The 17,046-nt window shown below is 38.9% G+C and overlaps 1 protein-coding gene across 5 annotated transcripts in view; it reads left to right on the forward strand.

Moving 5' to 3' along the window:
• erbb4b (erb-b2 receptor tyrosine kinase 4b) overlaps window positions 1-17,046 on the forward strand; it is a 180,184-nt gene that overhangs the window by 82,372 nt on the left and 80,766 nt on the right. For all 5 annotated transcript variants that reach the window (XM_086051417.1, XM_086051416.1, XM_086051414.1 and 2 more), the window contains one exon: window positions 9,601-9,752. In XM_086051417.1, the coding sequence (XP_085907543.1) occupies window positions 9,696-9,752 (57 nt within the window). In that variant the 5' untranslated portion in view covers window positions 9,601-9,695. The remainder of the gene's footprint in view (window positions 1-9,600; window positions 9,753-17,046) is intronic.

Consider the following 17,046-nt stretch of genomic DNA (forward strand, 5'->3'; position numbering starts at 1 on the left):
TTTCCCAAGAAATATGTTGACTTGGTCAGGTTGTTGATGTTGATCGTCTTACTAAAGACAGAAAGTGACGGGAGGATGACAAACATTGCATCTGTTTTATGTAACCCAAGCATATGTGATGGGCGAACATGAGTGTGGGTGAGAGGACAGGACACAAATTAAATTGGAATAGCGCTGGGGCGCTCGTATGTGCACATGGAAATGTTTACTGAAGGGAGACATGCTGATCGGATATTAAGATCAGATACGCAAATGAAATTCACTTGTTATAATACACATCGCCACATCACTACTACATTATTTGACCGTCATCGTGGCGGGCAGTGGAAATAATCGTTCCCATGTTTATGAATTAAACGGCCAATAACCTTATCTTAATTGTGTAATTTCATCTGTTTTGGTGCGCCACATTAGCAAAATGATAGAAGCTATGCCACTGTCAAAAAACGTGTGTAATCGTCAAACATGCATGCAATGCAATAGGCTGGTCTCCTGAGGTAAGTTATTGACTACAGTGATCTGCGTCTCTGAGTCACAAGGAAAGTTACTGTACTCTCAAGTTTGCAATGTAACCAAATAAATAAAAATAAATACAAGCAGATCTCCATGAAGCTCACCTTCCGTACATGACACATTAATGACACATTAATGCACACACACTGACCATTTCCAAATTGATAATTGGTTCAGTTAATGTCAGCTCCAACTTAAAAACATCATGCACGTGCATGTCATTGTCCTTGATTTAAGCGTCATCTACTCGTCCAATATTATCAGAAGGCCCCAGGTTAGCAAGCCATTAAAAGAGAATCAAGTGTGACAAGCTATCTTCAGTCATCAGCTAAGTTCCCTCCTCTTCTGTTCTTGCTATTGGGCTGTTATTGACTGTTGATGAGGGAGAGAATTGATCACCTTCCTTGCTCACCTTCAATAAGTGTTGAGTTAACACTGCAGTCCAGTGGTGATAAGCAGGTTGGAAAACAACGTAAGGAAGAGGTGCATTGTGATTAGATGATTGAGTCACACCTCAATTAACACATTTTGTGGTGATAATGTAATCACAAAGGAATGAAACTTAACTTTGTACCGAAAAACAAAACAACCAAAAGAAAAGTTTGATGAACATGTGGTCTTGAGAGATTTTTTTAGAGAAATTCACAATGAACAAGAACTTAAAGCACTTAAAGTCAACCCAAAGGTTTTCCTCGGCTGCCCTGTTTTCTGACGCTGAGCCATGATTGGTTGTTACCTGAGCCCTGAGTAACTGTGATTTAATTTTCAGTTGACAGAAGTGACAAAATTAGATGGCTAAAAACAAGTGGATTTAGCTGCTTATCTCATATTCCACAAACACAATATTAATCAGAATGGTTTAGACTAGTGAAGGGTTCATAAAACATATTTTTGCAAAAAAACACATTCCTACAAATATCCAGACCCTCAACATTTTAAAACCATAATACTTTTTCTGTCCTTAGATAGCTAAAATCAACCGCATTGATGCAATATACTGTAACTGACTACCTTGGATATGTTCTGTAAGTATGAAGGTTGTTTTGGGGGGGGTGTCCTTTGTTGTATATTCTCTCAGAAGTGCTGCGTATTCAATACAAGGTTTTCCAAAATCCATGCCTTCCATAACATCACCTACTAAATCAGTGTTAGCCAATTTAATGTTTGAATATGCTGAAAAAGCTTTTACTGTATGTGGTTGTCTGGCTCCTGCAAATTATTTTCAGGTCCAACACTGCCAACAGTATTTCCCCCTTAAACATAGCCATCATTTAGTTCAAGCCTGTCGACAACCGTGGCAAAATAATCTTTGCAATCTGTAGCTTTGTATGATGAATGATGCCAAAGATTTTCAAAATCAATCAAGATTTTAAATGCGTTGTACTATGCCACCAGGTTTTATTGAGAATCCATTTCAACTTGATGACATTTTCATTCTCTCTGTGCTCCTTGGACTGAGATATTCATGTTGTGTTTTGGGGAAAAAAAAAGAAAAAAGATCCAAATGGAGAATCATTGGGTCTTGACAGCCAGAAGGAAAGTTAGATCATGCACGCTAATGTTCAGTAAGCCTTCTAAGTCGTCGCAGATCAGTGGGGCTGCCAAACACCTTTCCACAGGAGAGCTTAACTAATCCCTTGACTGTTGCTCGGGAAAATTAATAGTAAGCTCATATTGGCCGGCTACTTCTAGTGTTAGTAGAAGCAAAGAACGGCCTGCAAGATTCGTTTATGCACTTACTTTACAAACAATTGAACTTGCTTGAAAGGCATGTAAATGCTCTGCTAATTCAATTCCACAGGCGGATGGCTTGTATGTGCAAGTCACTGTGTTGCTAAGAGTCCAGACTTGCGAGAATTAATCATTTGCACATTTTAGCTCCTCTTTCCATCCTTTGCGTACTCACATGCTGTTGCATGTCTCATAGCTACCGTAATTAAAACTGCACAGTAGCATACAGCACTGTGTATAAATTGGTGTAATTAGGAAAGCTGTATGTTTCTAAATAATCTGCCTCTGCATCAGCCATCTACCAAGTAAAGCGTTAACAATTAAATGTTTAGAGACTGAAGGAGAATATATTGTACAGTGACTGGCCACAATAAGTACATTGCCGAGATTCACTACAAGAGGTGTATGAAAATGTTTGCTTTTTCAAAGATGAAAACAATGTGTTTATTTGTTGTTGTTGTTGGTTTTTTTATTTACACTGTTTGTTGTTGTTGCTGTAGTTTGCAGTAGTGTAGGATGAAACTACTTTTTGCTGAGTTGTTTCTAATATTTTGCTGATTTTACTGTATATAGCTACACAGAAGACTAAATATTAGAAACATCTCTCAGTATGATGCAGTGTGTACTATATCACTGCGGCCTACACTGATTCAGCCAGAGAAATCACACTTCACTTTTCCTCACTACAGTTGCCTTCTGACATTTCGTTATTTCCGGGTCTGATATTGCATTACAACCTGTATTTGTAGTTTTCTCCTCCTAATAAGAACACAGATTTCAAGCAACATAGAATTTAGTCTCTGCCATCCACGGTGGATCGCTCAGCCTTGCCTGTGATGAGTTTAATCTATTGAAGCATCAACGGTAATAGATATTTTTAATTTAATTAGTCATAAAATTAGCACATTTTCTGTGATGTATTCATGTGCATTTTATTGTTCTTCTGCTATTATATTAACACACTAAATACAAATACAGGATCCCTATTTGGTATTAAATCAAATATAATAAAAGGGCATGTGTGTACAGTTCAACAGCAAAATTAATCAAAGTTAACTTATCTAAATGTCACCCTGTAAATGGTAATTGAACATCATCTTGAGCCATTTCATTGAAACATTTTACAGCCAAAATCAGAACATTCAAGCCTCCTAGTTATTTTTTTTCCTATACCGGTCTATATATATATACTCTTTATAGTCCAGTGATCCCTTGCCAGTAGTGGTGTACTGCATTTCAGGAGGTCTACCACTTTCAGACCTGACAAATTGCTGCATCTCAGCAGTAACACCAATTCTAACTTTTTAACTGTCTCTTATTATCTGCACTGTTGCATATGCACTCTTGAGTCCCCTTGTTGCCACATCGCCTTTGAATGCTTGTTTATTTTACAAGACATCTCTGGCCAAAAACATTTTTCCGAAAAATTGGACATGCTTGGTTCCAAAGGAAAATTTGAAAATTGAAAATTCACAAACGTGTCCAACAAATTTGCATCAGGGAAGACAATTTCATCAGAACAGTATGTCTCTTCTTCTTTGGTGGTTTTACTAGTGACATCCATCTGTTTCTGATACATTACCACCCATCTGCACAATGGCGCAGTTGCAGTTAAATGACACTCAATGTGCAACACTGGTCAAATAAAAAATGTTTTCATGATGTCAGACCTTATAGAGCTCTGCTGCTATAGCTCTGAGGTATAGTTAATTGTTATTATTTTATTTTTTTCCCCACATATCAGTGGTTTTTAACAGTTCATCTTAAGTGGCTGTGTTACTAATGTCCTCCTCATTGCAATATGATGTAGTGGAGATGGACATGGTTTGGCCGAAGATCTAATTGCAACCATTGCATGTAAACTGGAACTTTACAGAGAAGTGTGAGGAAGTTCAATGAACAAACTATTTCAGTTACCTGGGAAATTTGTGCATGCAAACACAGTCACTGTTTCAATAAAGGAACTGTCCAGGGGAATTTGCTTAAAACGGACCTTCTATGCATTTTAATTCAAACACCAATTCAACCTTTGTTCAGCTTTCTTACATAATTTAAGTGACTATTTCTGTGAAAATCCCATTTCTAATACGGAAAGACAATGTAAATGGTTTGTAAATCTAATTATAGAGTGTTTAGACAAAAGAGATAAGAATGACATGGTGGGACAATCAAATGTCTCCAGCTGTGTTCTCCTGTCATCTTGATGTCTTACACGTGAACATTTAACCTGACTGCTTGTCAGAGTGTTCCACTGGGTTAATGGAATAAATTGTCTTATCATGCAGACACCTTCACGCACGGCTTCAGAATGTAACAAGCATTCTCTTGTATGGCAAATTATGTCACAATCTGACGAGCTGAAAAATGACTGACAGACATTTCATTTGCGCAATAGCACACAATTCTATTTTAAATTACATCTGCGGCAGAGTTATGTTTTCATTCCTGTCTGCAGTGTGCATAAACTACTACGGCATGAATGACATTAGAGCTGTGGCATATAATGATGTGGTGTATTTATATTGTACTGCGATTAAAAAAAAAAAAAAAAAAAAAAAAAAAAATCACGAACTAGTGACAACAGTCACCTTTCTATTACATCACCCCTGTGCCAAATTCTTCAGGCATTGATATGAAATGACCATAAAATGACTTAAAATATAGAATATTTCCATCCATGCATTATATAGTGTGTTTTTTTTCTTTTCAGTGCAGTCTTAATATTCTTTCATAGTAAGTTGCCCTGTTTTAAAAGTTGCTCATGATATGAATTGAAAAAGTTGAAAACTTTTATGATCAAAAATATAACAAACACTGAACCTAGCAAATTATTACTTACATGCATTTCTCATTAAATTCATTTGAATTTGCTTCCTTAGTATTTAGTTTATCCTTGCCTTGTGTATACATTCACAACTGAAAAACACCATTCACTCACACAGAGAATTACACATACATACATGTACATATGTAGCAGTAAAAGCAGGAAAATCCCTCAGGCATTCATTCATAGGGTGTTAAGCAGAAGGGCCGGGAGCCTGCTGAGAAATAATTTCTTGTCTAAGCGAGCAAAGCAATTGTGTTGCAGCAAAGAGAGGAAAAGCACTTGTTTAATGGGGAAAAATGAGAGCCAGGGTAAAAGTTAGCAGTAGCAGCCAACATAATTGATGGAAACAGTTTGGGTACCACATTAAGATTCATGGCGAGGAACACACGTGAGAGCTGGAAGCCGGTGTAGGCTGGAGGCATAAAGGATATCTGGCCTTCTGGCTTAATTGATACAATGCCTTCTCAATGCATAAGAAAACAAAAACAAGGGGAAACTGTGGCATAAGCCCAGGGGCGAGAGAGACAGGTTTAGACGTGGCTGGGGTGGGTCACTCGCTCCAATCCCCAGACTGGCGGGACTTGCGATGTGTGTATGAGAAACACGCACAGACCCTTGACAAGTACCCTTGAGGAGCCTTTCAGCATTGTGCATTAAACACAACTGGCCCAGCAAAACTGCTCCATGGCCAATTGTACAAGAAGAGATAGTCCGTGCAGCGAATCTGACTATGTGTATGAAAGCTAATAAGGCTTGGGCTGCATAGAAAAGCTCATGTCCATGCTTATATGTGCTATTAAAGCCATTTAGACCCTCCCTTCAGGCAGTGCTTATGGAGATGGATAGCCCGCATATTAGCAAGCCATGGAGTACCTTACACTCTCTCATTAGGCATTTCAATAGTAGCAATTTAAAGGTTCATCCATGGCAGGTATTGTAACTCGTGACATGATTGTGGTTTATACTGAATTGGGAGCTCTGAGATAAGGCCAATATGAGAAATGGGGGGAAAAAACATACAATAGAATAGAATAGATCATAATAGAATAATAGAATCAAGTTTGTAATTATTGCAGAAACAATACAAAAAGTATATAACATATGAGGTAGACTTTACATTATAAATCCGCTCCTCTTGTCGATCAATCGAAAGCTTTATTTAACTCCAAAATAAAAACCCAATGACAGAGTTCTCTTTTTCAATCAATTTAAGATCATAACACATTCTGAAAAAATGACTTTAGTGCCATTATTTCAGGAATGTGATGATTTACTAAGAGACAGGGTACTGTAATTTCAGTGCACAGCACAATCTCTGAGGTCGAGAACGATCAATTTGATGGGATTCCAACTGCTTCCGGGCGTTAAGCCTCAAGGGTTTGAATGTTTGTTATTTGTTTCGATATCAATGTTATGTACAGATGCACTCTTTGCGGCTCGTGTGAGTTTGGATTGCAGTATGAGCTAACAGCTAACCAATCACGTTCATTAGCAGGTTTACTGCAAAATAGCAAAATAGCTCAAAACAATTTAACAAGCACCCGTGTAACAGACTTGCCAGACACATACATACACACAAGCTCACGCATATCCCTTTCAAAACAAACCAAAATAATAGCTTCTTATGCACGTCACCACATTTCTTTGTTATATCAATTCATTTTACTCTCCGGTGGTTGAATAATAACTGTTGATGTTGTGATATCAACAGCTGGTAGTTGGGTATTCAAACTCAGGGACAGACTATTTTTTTCCAACACATTACCATTTAACTCTCCTTGACACAATTTTAATCAGTGATAGGTTTTCCTGCTGTCTGATTTGCTGAGTTTGTAAAATAAAATAAAAGTAAATTCTGATTCCTGACAAGTTTGCTGCATGTATGGTTGGGCAGCTATTTCGCTGCATCTTTTGCACAGACCACAAACGTCAAAAATTGACTTCACTTCCGCCAAAGTATATGCAATACGATGAAGTTCTTCAAACAAGGTTTCTCTTCAGTGGCACATTTCCTCTGGGGAGGTTATATGACCCATCAAGCGTAAATGTGAATTAATGGCGAACCATATGGAGGCAGTGACAACATTGCCGGTTGGTGACCGGAAGCTAGAGTGTAATAGTTATGAAAGCCTCTCAGCTAGTTATTGTTTCAGATGAATTTTAAAGTGCACAGCAGATGGACTGTAATGTAGGCCATGATTAGCATCAGTATTAGTGCCTTGTAACTCACACTTACTCACACAAGCTCAGCTGGGTTATTAGACTAAGGACTGCTCTGACCTTAGAAATTCCATTCCCACTCCTCGTATTCATCCACCTTTGTAAAAATATTAAGTGTGTTTACCTGACAAAATGACATCTGTAATTTCAGTCGGTCGTTGCTTTTGGGACTGACTGTAATCTGCCTTCCTATAGCAAAGCCCTTTAAATCTCAGAAGCTCACAGGCTTGGCGATGTTAATTAACGGCATAGTAGTTTGTTGCTTTGTTTGAACCCAATCAAATGATTTGGGTTGGAGCTCATTGCACAGCCAGTCAATACAATGTATGAGCCTAGCTTTGCTAAAAAAAAAATTTAAAAAAATGGCTGGATTACAAAATACTCGCTCAGCCATTCACCCATCTTTCCTTCCTACCATTTCACATGCGGACTTAGAGAGTATTATTTGAAACGTTTATAAGTTAGTTCCTTTACCAAATCCATTTGCTAATATTTTTACATTACATAGAAAATTCCAATTTGAATGCAAAACATATCAGAATTTTGAATTTTGCAGAAATAGCGTGGCATTGTGAAAACATAGTCGTTGTTTTAAATCATAATTGATGTTCCGCAAGAGGACACTCCTTAAGTGTTAAAGTGGAAGTCAATTTTCTTTACAATAATACGCTCTATGCGGCCCCACTATCCTAAACATGGTATTCTGACTAAGTTGAGTTCAGTTCCATTTTAAAGATAAAAAGTACAGCCAAATGGCTAAATTTAGCTCTGTAGAGTTGCTTTGGCATCCCATCACTTATCAAGGAAGTCTTTTACACGGGTAGTCTGTATTAATGCATTATAGAGAGCAAATGAGAATCCTTTCAAGGCCAAATAAATTTATATAGATATGCATTCTACATAAGGCTTTTATTTTGTCATTAGTTACATAAATATATTTGTGCCTCCTGAATTGTGCCTCCACAGTGATGGGCAGATCACACCGATACAAAGACGACTGGCTATTTTATGCAAACTTCCAGTGAGATAGATCTGGAGACAAATGGATTCAATCATGCAGTGAGAAGGAGGAAATACATGCTGAGGTCTATTATTTACAGCAGGTCTCCACATACAGACATATGCAATGACATATCACAAGAAGGATCCCTGTAGTAAACCTGCAACAGTTCACACTTTCTGAAAATATGCCTCACATAACCCAGATGGTTTTGTTGTGGTTCATTTGGCAGCCAGGACCTGATCATCTCAGCCTCAAACGATCCTCACATTTGAAATCGGATATACTGTACATGCTTTTTTGCTTTTTGTCTTTTTAATCACTTTCAAATGCGCTTAATTCAGCCCAGGTTTCAAAGACAAGTAGACTTGCAGAAACTATACATGAAGAAGAAAATAGTTAATAAAAAAAAAAAAGTTGATTCAACCAGACATCACACTGTGATATCCTTCTTCTCTGATCTCAGTAGCCTGCCCCAAGGGTGCAATAACAGTTTATTATACCTATCCTCACTTTATGGCCCCCTACCCCCACCTTCCTTCAGCTGTTATTGAAAACACCCAGATCTGCCATATATCATTCCTGAGCAGCACATTATGCTATGTGCAACCAAGCTAATCACTAGTGCCTCGTATGGGTATTATCTAGGTCACATTGGAAGAGTTCTGCATAGATTTGGAGCAACTGAGAAGCAATTCAATTTGTTTTTATAGATTGTCATAACAAATAGTTGTCCAAATGCTGAGAGAGGCAAGAATGCAAACTATGTTTGATCTTTATTGAAAAGGCCTGCTTGCTCAACATCATATGGCATGTAATAGGTACGAGGTTCAAATGATCAGCCGAAGAGAATTATGTTGATTGTGTGGACGTGATTGTTGATTAATCGCATGTTGATATGGTTGAGGCAGAAAAAGAGTGCAGTACTTGGGTGCAACCAGCTGTGGTGCCTTCCATTCAATCTCAACTAGTTTGTGGCCTGAAGAAGAAGACTGATAATATGGATGATCTTGAGCCTGCCTATCCTAGAATATATACAATACACGTTTATAAAAAGTGTCTGAGTACTCTACATTTAAACTAGATGCTCGGCAGGTGATTTGGAATATGGATTGTTGTCATGCGGTGTGGATGTGTTTGGATTCTTCATTTATGTTGTATTGCTTTCAAACAAAAAAATAGCTCAGATGAAGTTTTATAGCATCTTGAACCTGCCTTTTAAAACAAACAAACGTACAAACTTCATAGGCTACATAACTACACTGATATAACTGAAGTAACACTGTTATGTCACTCTTTGTTTCCCCAGTATGTGCTGGCACAGAAAACAAGCTGAGTACGCTGTCAGACCTGGAGCAGCAGTATCGCACCTTGAGGAAGTACTACGAGAGTTGTGAAGTCGTAATGGGCAACCTCGAAATCACAAGCATCGATCGCAGTCGAGACCTCACTTTCCTCAGAGTAAGGACTAGAAAGCAGACACTTCGACGTATGCCTGAAGTGGTCATATTTTGTGCATTATTTTTCTCAAATGTATTATGCATCTACTTGCATAAATGAATGGCTAAAATGAAAGAAGCTGACCAATACTGGCATCTTGGTTCTTTTGGGTTGAACCATTTTGACGGGACTAGCAGCCATGCGGCTACTATGTACACTGTATACTCACAGGCCACAACATTAGGTACTCCAATACAATATAATTTGTTTCGACAAATGATGCCACTTCATAAAAATCTCATTTATTAGTATTTTGGGTTTATTAATAGTTAAAATACAATTATATCACTTTTGAGCAACATTTATTTGATAAGAATGCATTGCAATAGCTTGTGCCTTGTCAGTTGCTTTTTACCATTGCTAAATAAGAACTATGCATTTCATGGGGAAAGAAAATGTGCCACTCTTGCCCATTGTCCTTTTTTAAACTGAACAAACAAACTTAAACCCTGGCTCATAGTTATAGTTGATGTGCTTTGATGCTGAATCATCTCCCACTTCAATGTACCACTTTGTTTTGATGGACACACATGCAACTGTGGCGAAGGGTGATGTCAGCTCTGAGCCCTTCAGGGGGGCTGAAGCGCTCCCTTGGTGGTACACTGTACGTACTGACTGCATTTTTAGGCCAGTATTACTTTATGAATCACCTGGGCTTTGCAATGGAGTTAGTCCCCTACCATAGTCACATTGTGTGCCTTAGAGCAATAACATACAGTTCAGCTGTGATTGAACTTTAACATCCAAACAAAAGGTTGATTGGTGAACAGAATAGTCATATACTGATGGAGCACAAACCGTGATACAAAGTACAAGAGAGAGATTAAGTGCATAATGTATGATTGAGTGTAGCTATTAGACCCCTGCAGTTGTAATCAGCCTCAGTAATTCAGATCAGGGATCATGAACCATCACACCCTTGATCGGTACCGGGCCTCAAGCCATTTCACTACTGACCTGCAGAGAGCGAATGAACAAACACTATTTTATTGTTCGTCACAGTCTGAAAGAAGTTTTTTTGAAAATCAGGTCCAGCCGCCCGTGCCTCTGTCAAAACTCTTATTTAGGTTTGCAAGACAGTAAAAAAGTAAGCCAACAAGCTAGGTAAAATGAGTCAAAATAACAACAAAAAAAACCATAGGTGTTTTGAAAAAGAGCCAACCAATTCCAAGATGAATAGCTTCTCATAGAGTTTCTGTGCATCATCGTGCTTTTTTTTCTCCCCTCCAAGCCACAAACTTATATAAATTTGGACATATATACGGACATATATAAGTCTGTGCACTGAGCAAGTATCGCATTTTGATAACGTATCCGCCATGAAACTATTGTTGGCCGGGTCTGCCAAGTAATGGCCTTTTGCGTCTAATGAAGGCTCGTTTACAGTGTCTCTAGCCGGGTTTTCTCCTTGTAGGTGAACAAGAGAAAACCTGGTGCTCTTGGACAAAAATTAACTGCCATTTAAAAAAACCTTCATTGGCCCCAGATTAAGCTTGTTCACCGAAACGTTCGTGAAGCAAAAATACTCTACGTTCAGTTCCCATTCGCCAAAAACATGAAGGACTTCATGAACTTTAGTTCATTCAACTCTTTCATGAACAACACTGACGGTAGTGTTGTGCTCCCAACACCACCATTCTTGGCCTCACCCCACATGGAGATCAGCCGTGGAGGAGCAATCGAAAGACAAAGAGGCACAGGTTAGAAACATGGATGGTGATGATGTGAGAAGGACACAGAGAAGAGCCCGGCACGCGATGCTTTTGGCAACATAACTAAAATGTGAGCTGCTCTCAGCCAAAGCTCACGCCCAGCTACTCACACCCATAAAATGTTACGTCAGCCTGTGGATGTGGTATTTTATATACAGTACCGGTGATTTCTTTTGGTATCAGTGCATCCCTAGTTGCTCTATATTGTGGATTTTCACCTATAGCGGGTGGGTCTGTAATGTATCCCTCACAGTGAATGGACATTCAGTAAACATACTGAGATTCCTACCATTTCCTCTGGGAGACGTGAACAAAGATTGTGTTTCACCATAGATATCGTTCTGTAATTTCAGATGGTATAAGAACTCAATCCACTTCACACCTGCTTACCTTTCGCACAATGTAGCATTCATTTACAAAATGACTCCCTCTGGCACAGTCTTACAAGGTTTCTGCACCTTTTCATCGTCTGCAATTAACTTGGGTTAATTGAACATGCTAATTAAGAAGATAGGGTGCCAGGCAACAGGGGAGAGGGAGGGCAAGGTTCAGTGTATCTTTAGGAATGTTATTATTATTATTACACAAAAAGTAATAACATGGCTCCCCAGGGTAGATGAGACCTTACCTTGAGGTAGAGGAGAAGTAGCTAACGTGAAGCAGCATGCATACTCGTTGTGTCTTGAAGGTGATTGAAACTGATGCCCGGGCTCCTTTTTTAAAGATATACCAAAGATGGATGGCTGCCTCTCACTACCCCCCAAACAGCTTTTACCAGTAAACAGAGTCCATCTTCCAAACTACCTCCGCAGTAGATGAATCAACGCTCGCTCTTTGATTAATAACAACATTGCAGCGCTGAGGTTTTCAGCCTGCTTTCAATAGATGCAGTTAAATATCCACAGCAGTGAGTTTTAACTACAGATATTATCGAGTGACTCTTTTCCCATAATGTTAATTATAGATATAATGTACCGTATTATGATCACATGCTTTAGCATCCTCGTCTGCATTTAGAGATGAAACTTTACAGTTTAGCATTCTATTGTGACATTTGAATTTTTCATTACTATTCATCACTGTTTGATGAACAGAACACCAAAAGTGGTAAACACACACTTGGGTGTCTCTTTTCCCACTTGTCACTTTCTGCATGTGCTCCAAAGCAGATCTGGGCATATGAAATATTCATGTTTCCTTCTCCTTGCCCTTGCTGGTCTCAGGAGGGAGCCACAGTTAGATTAGATTATTCGTCATCCCTTGCAAACATTAGTAAACATGTAATTTTTCTCTGTGTATTAATGCATTGATGAGCGCAGTGCCAGCACACAGTTTGTCACCGCTGTTGTGCAGAACAAATGGGTATCTTGACACAGGGACATGTTTTATATCTGCACCAAGCATTTTTATCTATGTTACGTTTTCACATAATGTTAAGAAAATAATAATAATCAGGTCATGTACTGTATTATCATTTAAGACAAGTCTAGCACTTACTGTGACCCAATTCCTTTCTCCTTCCTTATCCTTGCGTTTGTCCTGTTAAATTTTAATAATCCTGGGTGTCATTGCAAGTCTATAAAAGAATTGAGTAATGCCAATATACAGTGGCCTTACTATTGGAATAATTTGAAATAATATTTAAAACAAGAGACCATCCAGTATCATGTAGTGCTGTATTGCATATTCTTTGAATTTTAACGAGATCTTCACATTTTACAGTACTTTGAATTAGAATAAGGAAAGTCTAACTCCATTCACCTTTTTTACTTACAATTTCAGCCAGATCACTGGGCTTCTCGAGTAAAAAAAAAAAAGCCTAACATTCATTCAACACCTAAACGAGCACCCCCCTACAACCGCCCCAAAAAAGGAAACAGTGAATTCAAAAATTGAATAGCAATCATAATATAATTTTACCATTAAAATGTTAAAGTGAAAAAGCTTCGACATACTGACGTATTACCCAGTAATTTCCAATGCTGTTAATTTAGGGCTGTTGTAGAATAAACCTTACACTGAGAGGTGTGCTCATGCATTTATTAAACACTGATAGTATATAAATGATTAGTATTCATGTTTTTTTTTTCATCCATCCATTATCAATACCGCTTATCCTCACAAGGGTCGCGGGCTTGCTGGAGCCTATCCCAGCTGTCTTTGGGCAGTAGGCGGGGGACACCCTGAATTGGTTGCCAGCCAATTGCAGGGCACACAGAGACAAACATCCACACTCACAATCACACCTAGGGGCAATTTAGAGAGTCCAATCAACTTATCATGCATGTTTTTGGAATGTGGGAGGAAACCGAAGTACCCGGAGAAAACCCACGCAGGCACGGGGAGTTCATGCAAACTCCACACAGGGAGGCCGGAGCCGGGAAGCCGGGATCGAACCCACGACCTCTGAACTGTGAGGCGGACGTGCTAACCAGTCGATCACCGTGCCTCCCATGTTTTTTTTTTAATTTGGGAATTCACACCAACACAGATAGATCTCCTGTATGGCATAATATATATCATGTACATTATAGCTTATAAGTGTGCACAAACAGTGAACAGACCATTTTTTTGTAGAGCCATACAGTAAATAAATACAACAAATACAAATTGTAATACTACTGGATATGGATACTAGACATGTTTGCTCCCTCACTGGAATGAATCATTGAAGCTAGAGAATAGGCCCCACTTATGTTGTATTCTTTTTATATGGCACTCAGTGGCAATTATGTGAACTTGACCCTTCCCTTGATCCAGCTATCATAGAGTTGCCGATGGAACCACTCCAGCGCACCAATGAACAGAAGCACACAGTGTGGTTTGAGGTAAAGCTTAAAAAAAAAAAAAAATTTAAAAAAAAAAAAAAAAATGTTGCTAAGCTACCAAACAGGTACCTTGTGCCTGTACCTACCTACCTTGTGTCTTTTCCTGCTGGTGTGGACGTAAAAAGTAGTTACAACAAAAATACCTTTTTTTGATTGAGGAAGAGAAAATATGATACAAGTGAAGCATGTGTAGGTATGCTAGACTATATTTGAAGCTAATATTGTTAAAAATGCTAAAGTCACTGTTTTTGTACCACTTTAAACCAATGTTGTATACATACAATGTGATGAAATATGTCCATCGCTGTGCCTTCTTTATCACGTTACGGTAGGTCATTTGTCTCATGTTGCAGAACTTGGAACACTGGCACACTGTGCTAATTACAGGTTTCCCTGCCTTTTACTGTAGGCACAACATCAATAAAATCTTGGTGTTGATGTTGTCACTCTGAAATCACTCTTCCACCACATCTCCTTTTGCATGCACCTTCTGTCCTTACATCGGTGCTGTGCCTGAATTGAACATTTCCCAGCCGACGCGGCATGGCGTTGCGTTGTCACAATGCGGCAGCACATACATAATGAAACTGCGCTATGCTAAGTGCAGTGTGAAAAAGCCTTAAGTCTGTGATTAGATGCTACCCTCCTGGGGTCCAAAGCATGGAATATTTTAAGTAAATTATTTATCACCTGGAGAGAATTTTAAATATAGGATGTTGGGTGTCTCAGTCTTGTGTTAGGTAGTTGAATTGTTTATCCAGTTTTTAAGTTGTTAGTTCCTAATTATTTAATTAGTGAGCACAGAGTTCAATGATTTTGGACCTGGATGGTCCATTCCAAATATATCTGATGAGGTACAGGTCAGGGCTCTGAGGTTGTCCCGCACCAACCTCATACTAGCGTGCCTTTATTTACCTCATGTTATACCATCAGGTGTAGAAATGTCTTAAGGAAAAGGTCCTTCCCCAAACTGTCAACTTGTTCCTAAAAGCTGGAGGTATAGAATCATTCAAAATGTCCTCTAAAATTAAAAATTAAGATTCCGAGAACACTATTTATGTTTTAGATATTTAAATCATGTCTTGGCCATCTGTAGGCATTCATAAGGTGAATGTCATCAAGTACTTTTCAAATGCAGCTTCCTGCAGCTAGGGAAGCCGCATTTGTTCTTGCACTCACATCCTCTGACATCTTCCTTCATACTTCTTGACTGACATATTTGTCCCCCAGGCACCACTGGTACCCTCGCCATCTTCCTAATTTTTGATGCACTGTTAGATGAGTGCAGATTACGTTGGCCCCCTGCTACTCACCAAACTCGTTCAATATTAATGAAGACTGATGAAGTGCTAGAGAGCCTCTGTCTTTCAGCCCTGACCCAGATTGGATTGACAACTGCAATTAGCGTCCCCTCAAGTTCATTTCCATCACTTTAATTTGACACGGAGGAGGACAGTGTGGTGTGGGAGGCGAGACCATTGAGAAATCACAAGCAAAAAGGTGAAGCACACTGAAGGCAGAAGGTGACGTATAACCACAAAGTAGTTTGGGTATTTGACAGAGGGTAAATGCTTTCCCGACAAAGCCATAATGTGAGAGTGATTCATGCCGCACGCTGCTATTTTTGTACACATTCTTAATTAGTATAGGGTAAAAAAAAAAAGGTATCCACTGTTAATGGTTCATCTATAAAACGAGTGAAACTGAAGACTTCTTTTAATTTTGCTTACTTTAAGTAGGGTCTCCATCTCTGTCCGTGTTGGCTACTTAAGCTAAATGCATGGACAGATGTGGTCTTGTCATGCTTGCTAAAAAGCGATCTTAAGAAGTATGCGTCTGTGTTGGACAAAATGTGGCCGTCATTGCCGCTGTTTGAACTCCAAAGTTTTATACCATTGCCTTGCAAAATTCTGATCAAATGCTTCCTTGTATGGTCTCAAGGGTCTTCTAATTCAAGAGGTATCTGCTTGTCCATTTTGAGCAAATTAAATGTTTTGACATTGTAGCAGAGGTTGTATCATGTAGTGGCATTATATGTGTGCCATATGATTGTGATTTGTGATGATATTCAGTAGGTTGTTTTTTTTAGATTGCCTAATGCATTTTTCTGCTCTTTTAAGTTTGTCAGTCCAAAACATTTGAGGCGAGCTGCTGCTTGAAAATACTGATGTCTACCTTTGCACGAGGGAAGTGGTTATTCATTGCGTCAAGCCCAATATATGAGGTGTCTTGAAGTAAGCACTACATTAGAAGCAAGACACTTTCTCACGCAAAGTCGAACGTGATAGTACTTATCGTTGCAAGCTGAATGGAGATCCATCGAAAAGAGGAACTGGTCCTTATTCACTGATGCCTTTCAAACTTTGCAAATGCTTCCTTTTGCAGGCTGATGCATTGTGAGGGATGTGCCACCTTTAAAAAAAACAAAAAAACATATTGTAACAAACATTAGGGATTCCCTCTCAAAAATTGTTTGCTTAGTGATCGGAGTACAACGACTTCAATGAGAGATATAATCATTCCCTGTAATAATTTAGACCCGCTTGTGTGTGTGTGTGCATTGCAATAAGGGACCTTGTGTCTTTGGTAGGGTAATGAGACTTCAATGATAACTTTGGTCACTATTGGTCTGCTCTCCCCCCTTAGGCCTGGTTTGAAGACGATGTGCTCACTGTCAACCTGGCCTTGAAATTCCTTTGTTTTCTCTCCTTCTCA

This window comes from Filicampus tigris, chromosome 14 (assembly GCF_054856515.1).
Source record: "Filicampus tigris isolate MCC_2025a chromosome 14, RoL_Ftig_1.0, whole genome shotgun sequence".
In the NCBI taxonomy this organism is placed as follows: domain Eukaryota; kingdom Metazoa; phylum Chordata; class Actinopteri; order Syngnathiformes; family Syngnathidae; genus Filicampus; species Filicampus tigris.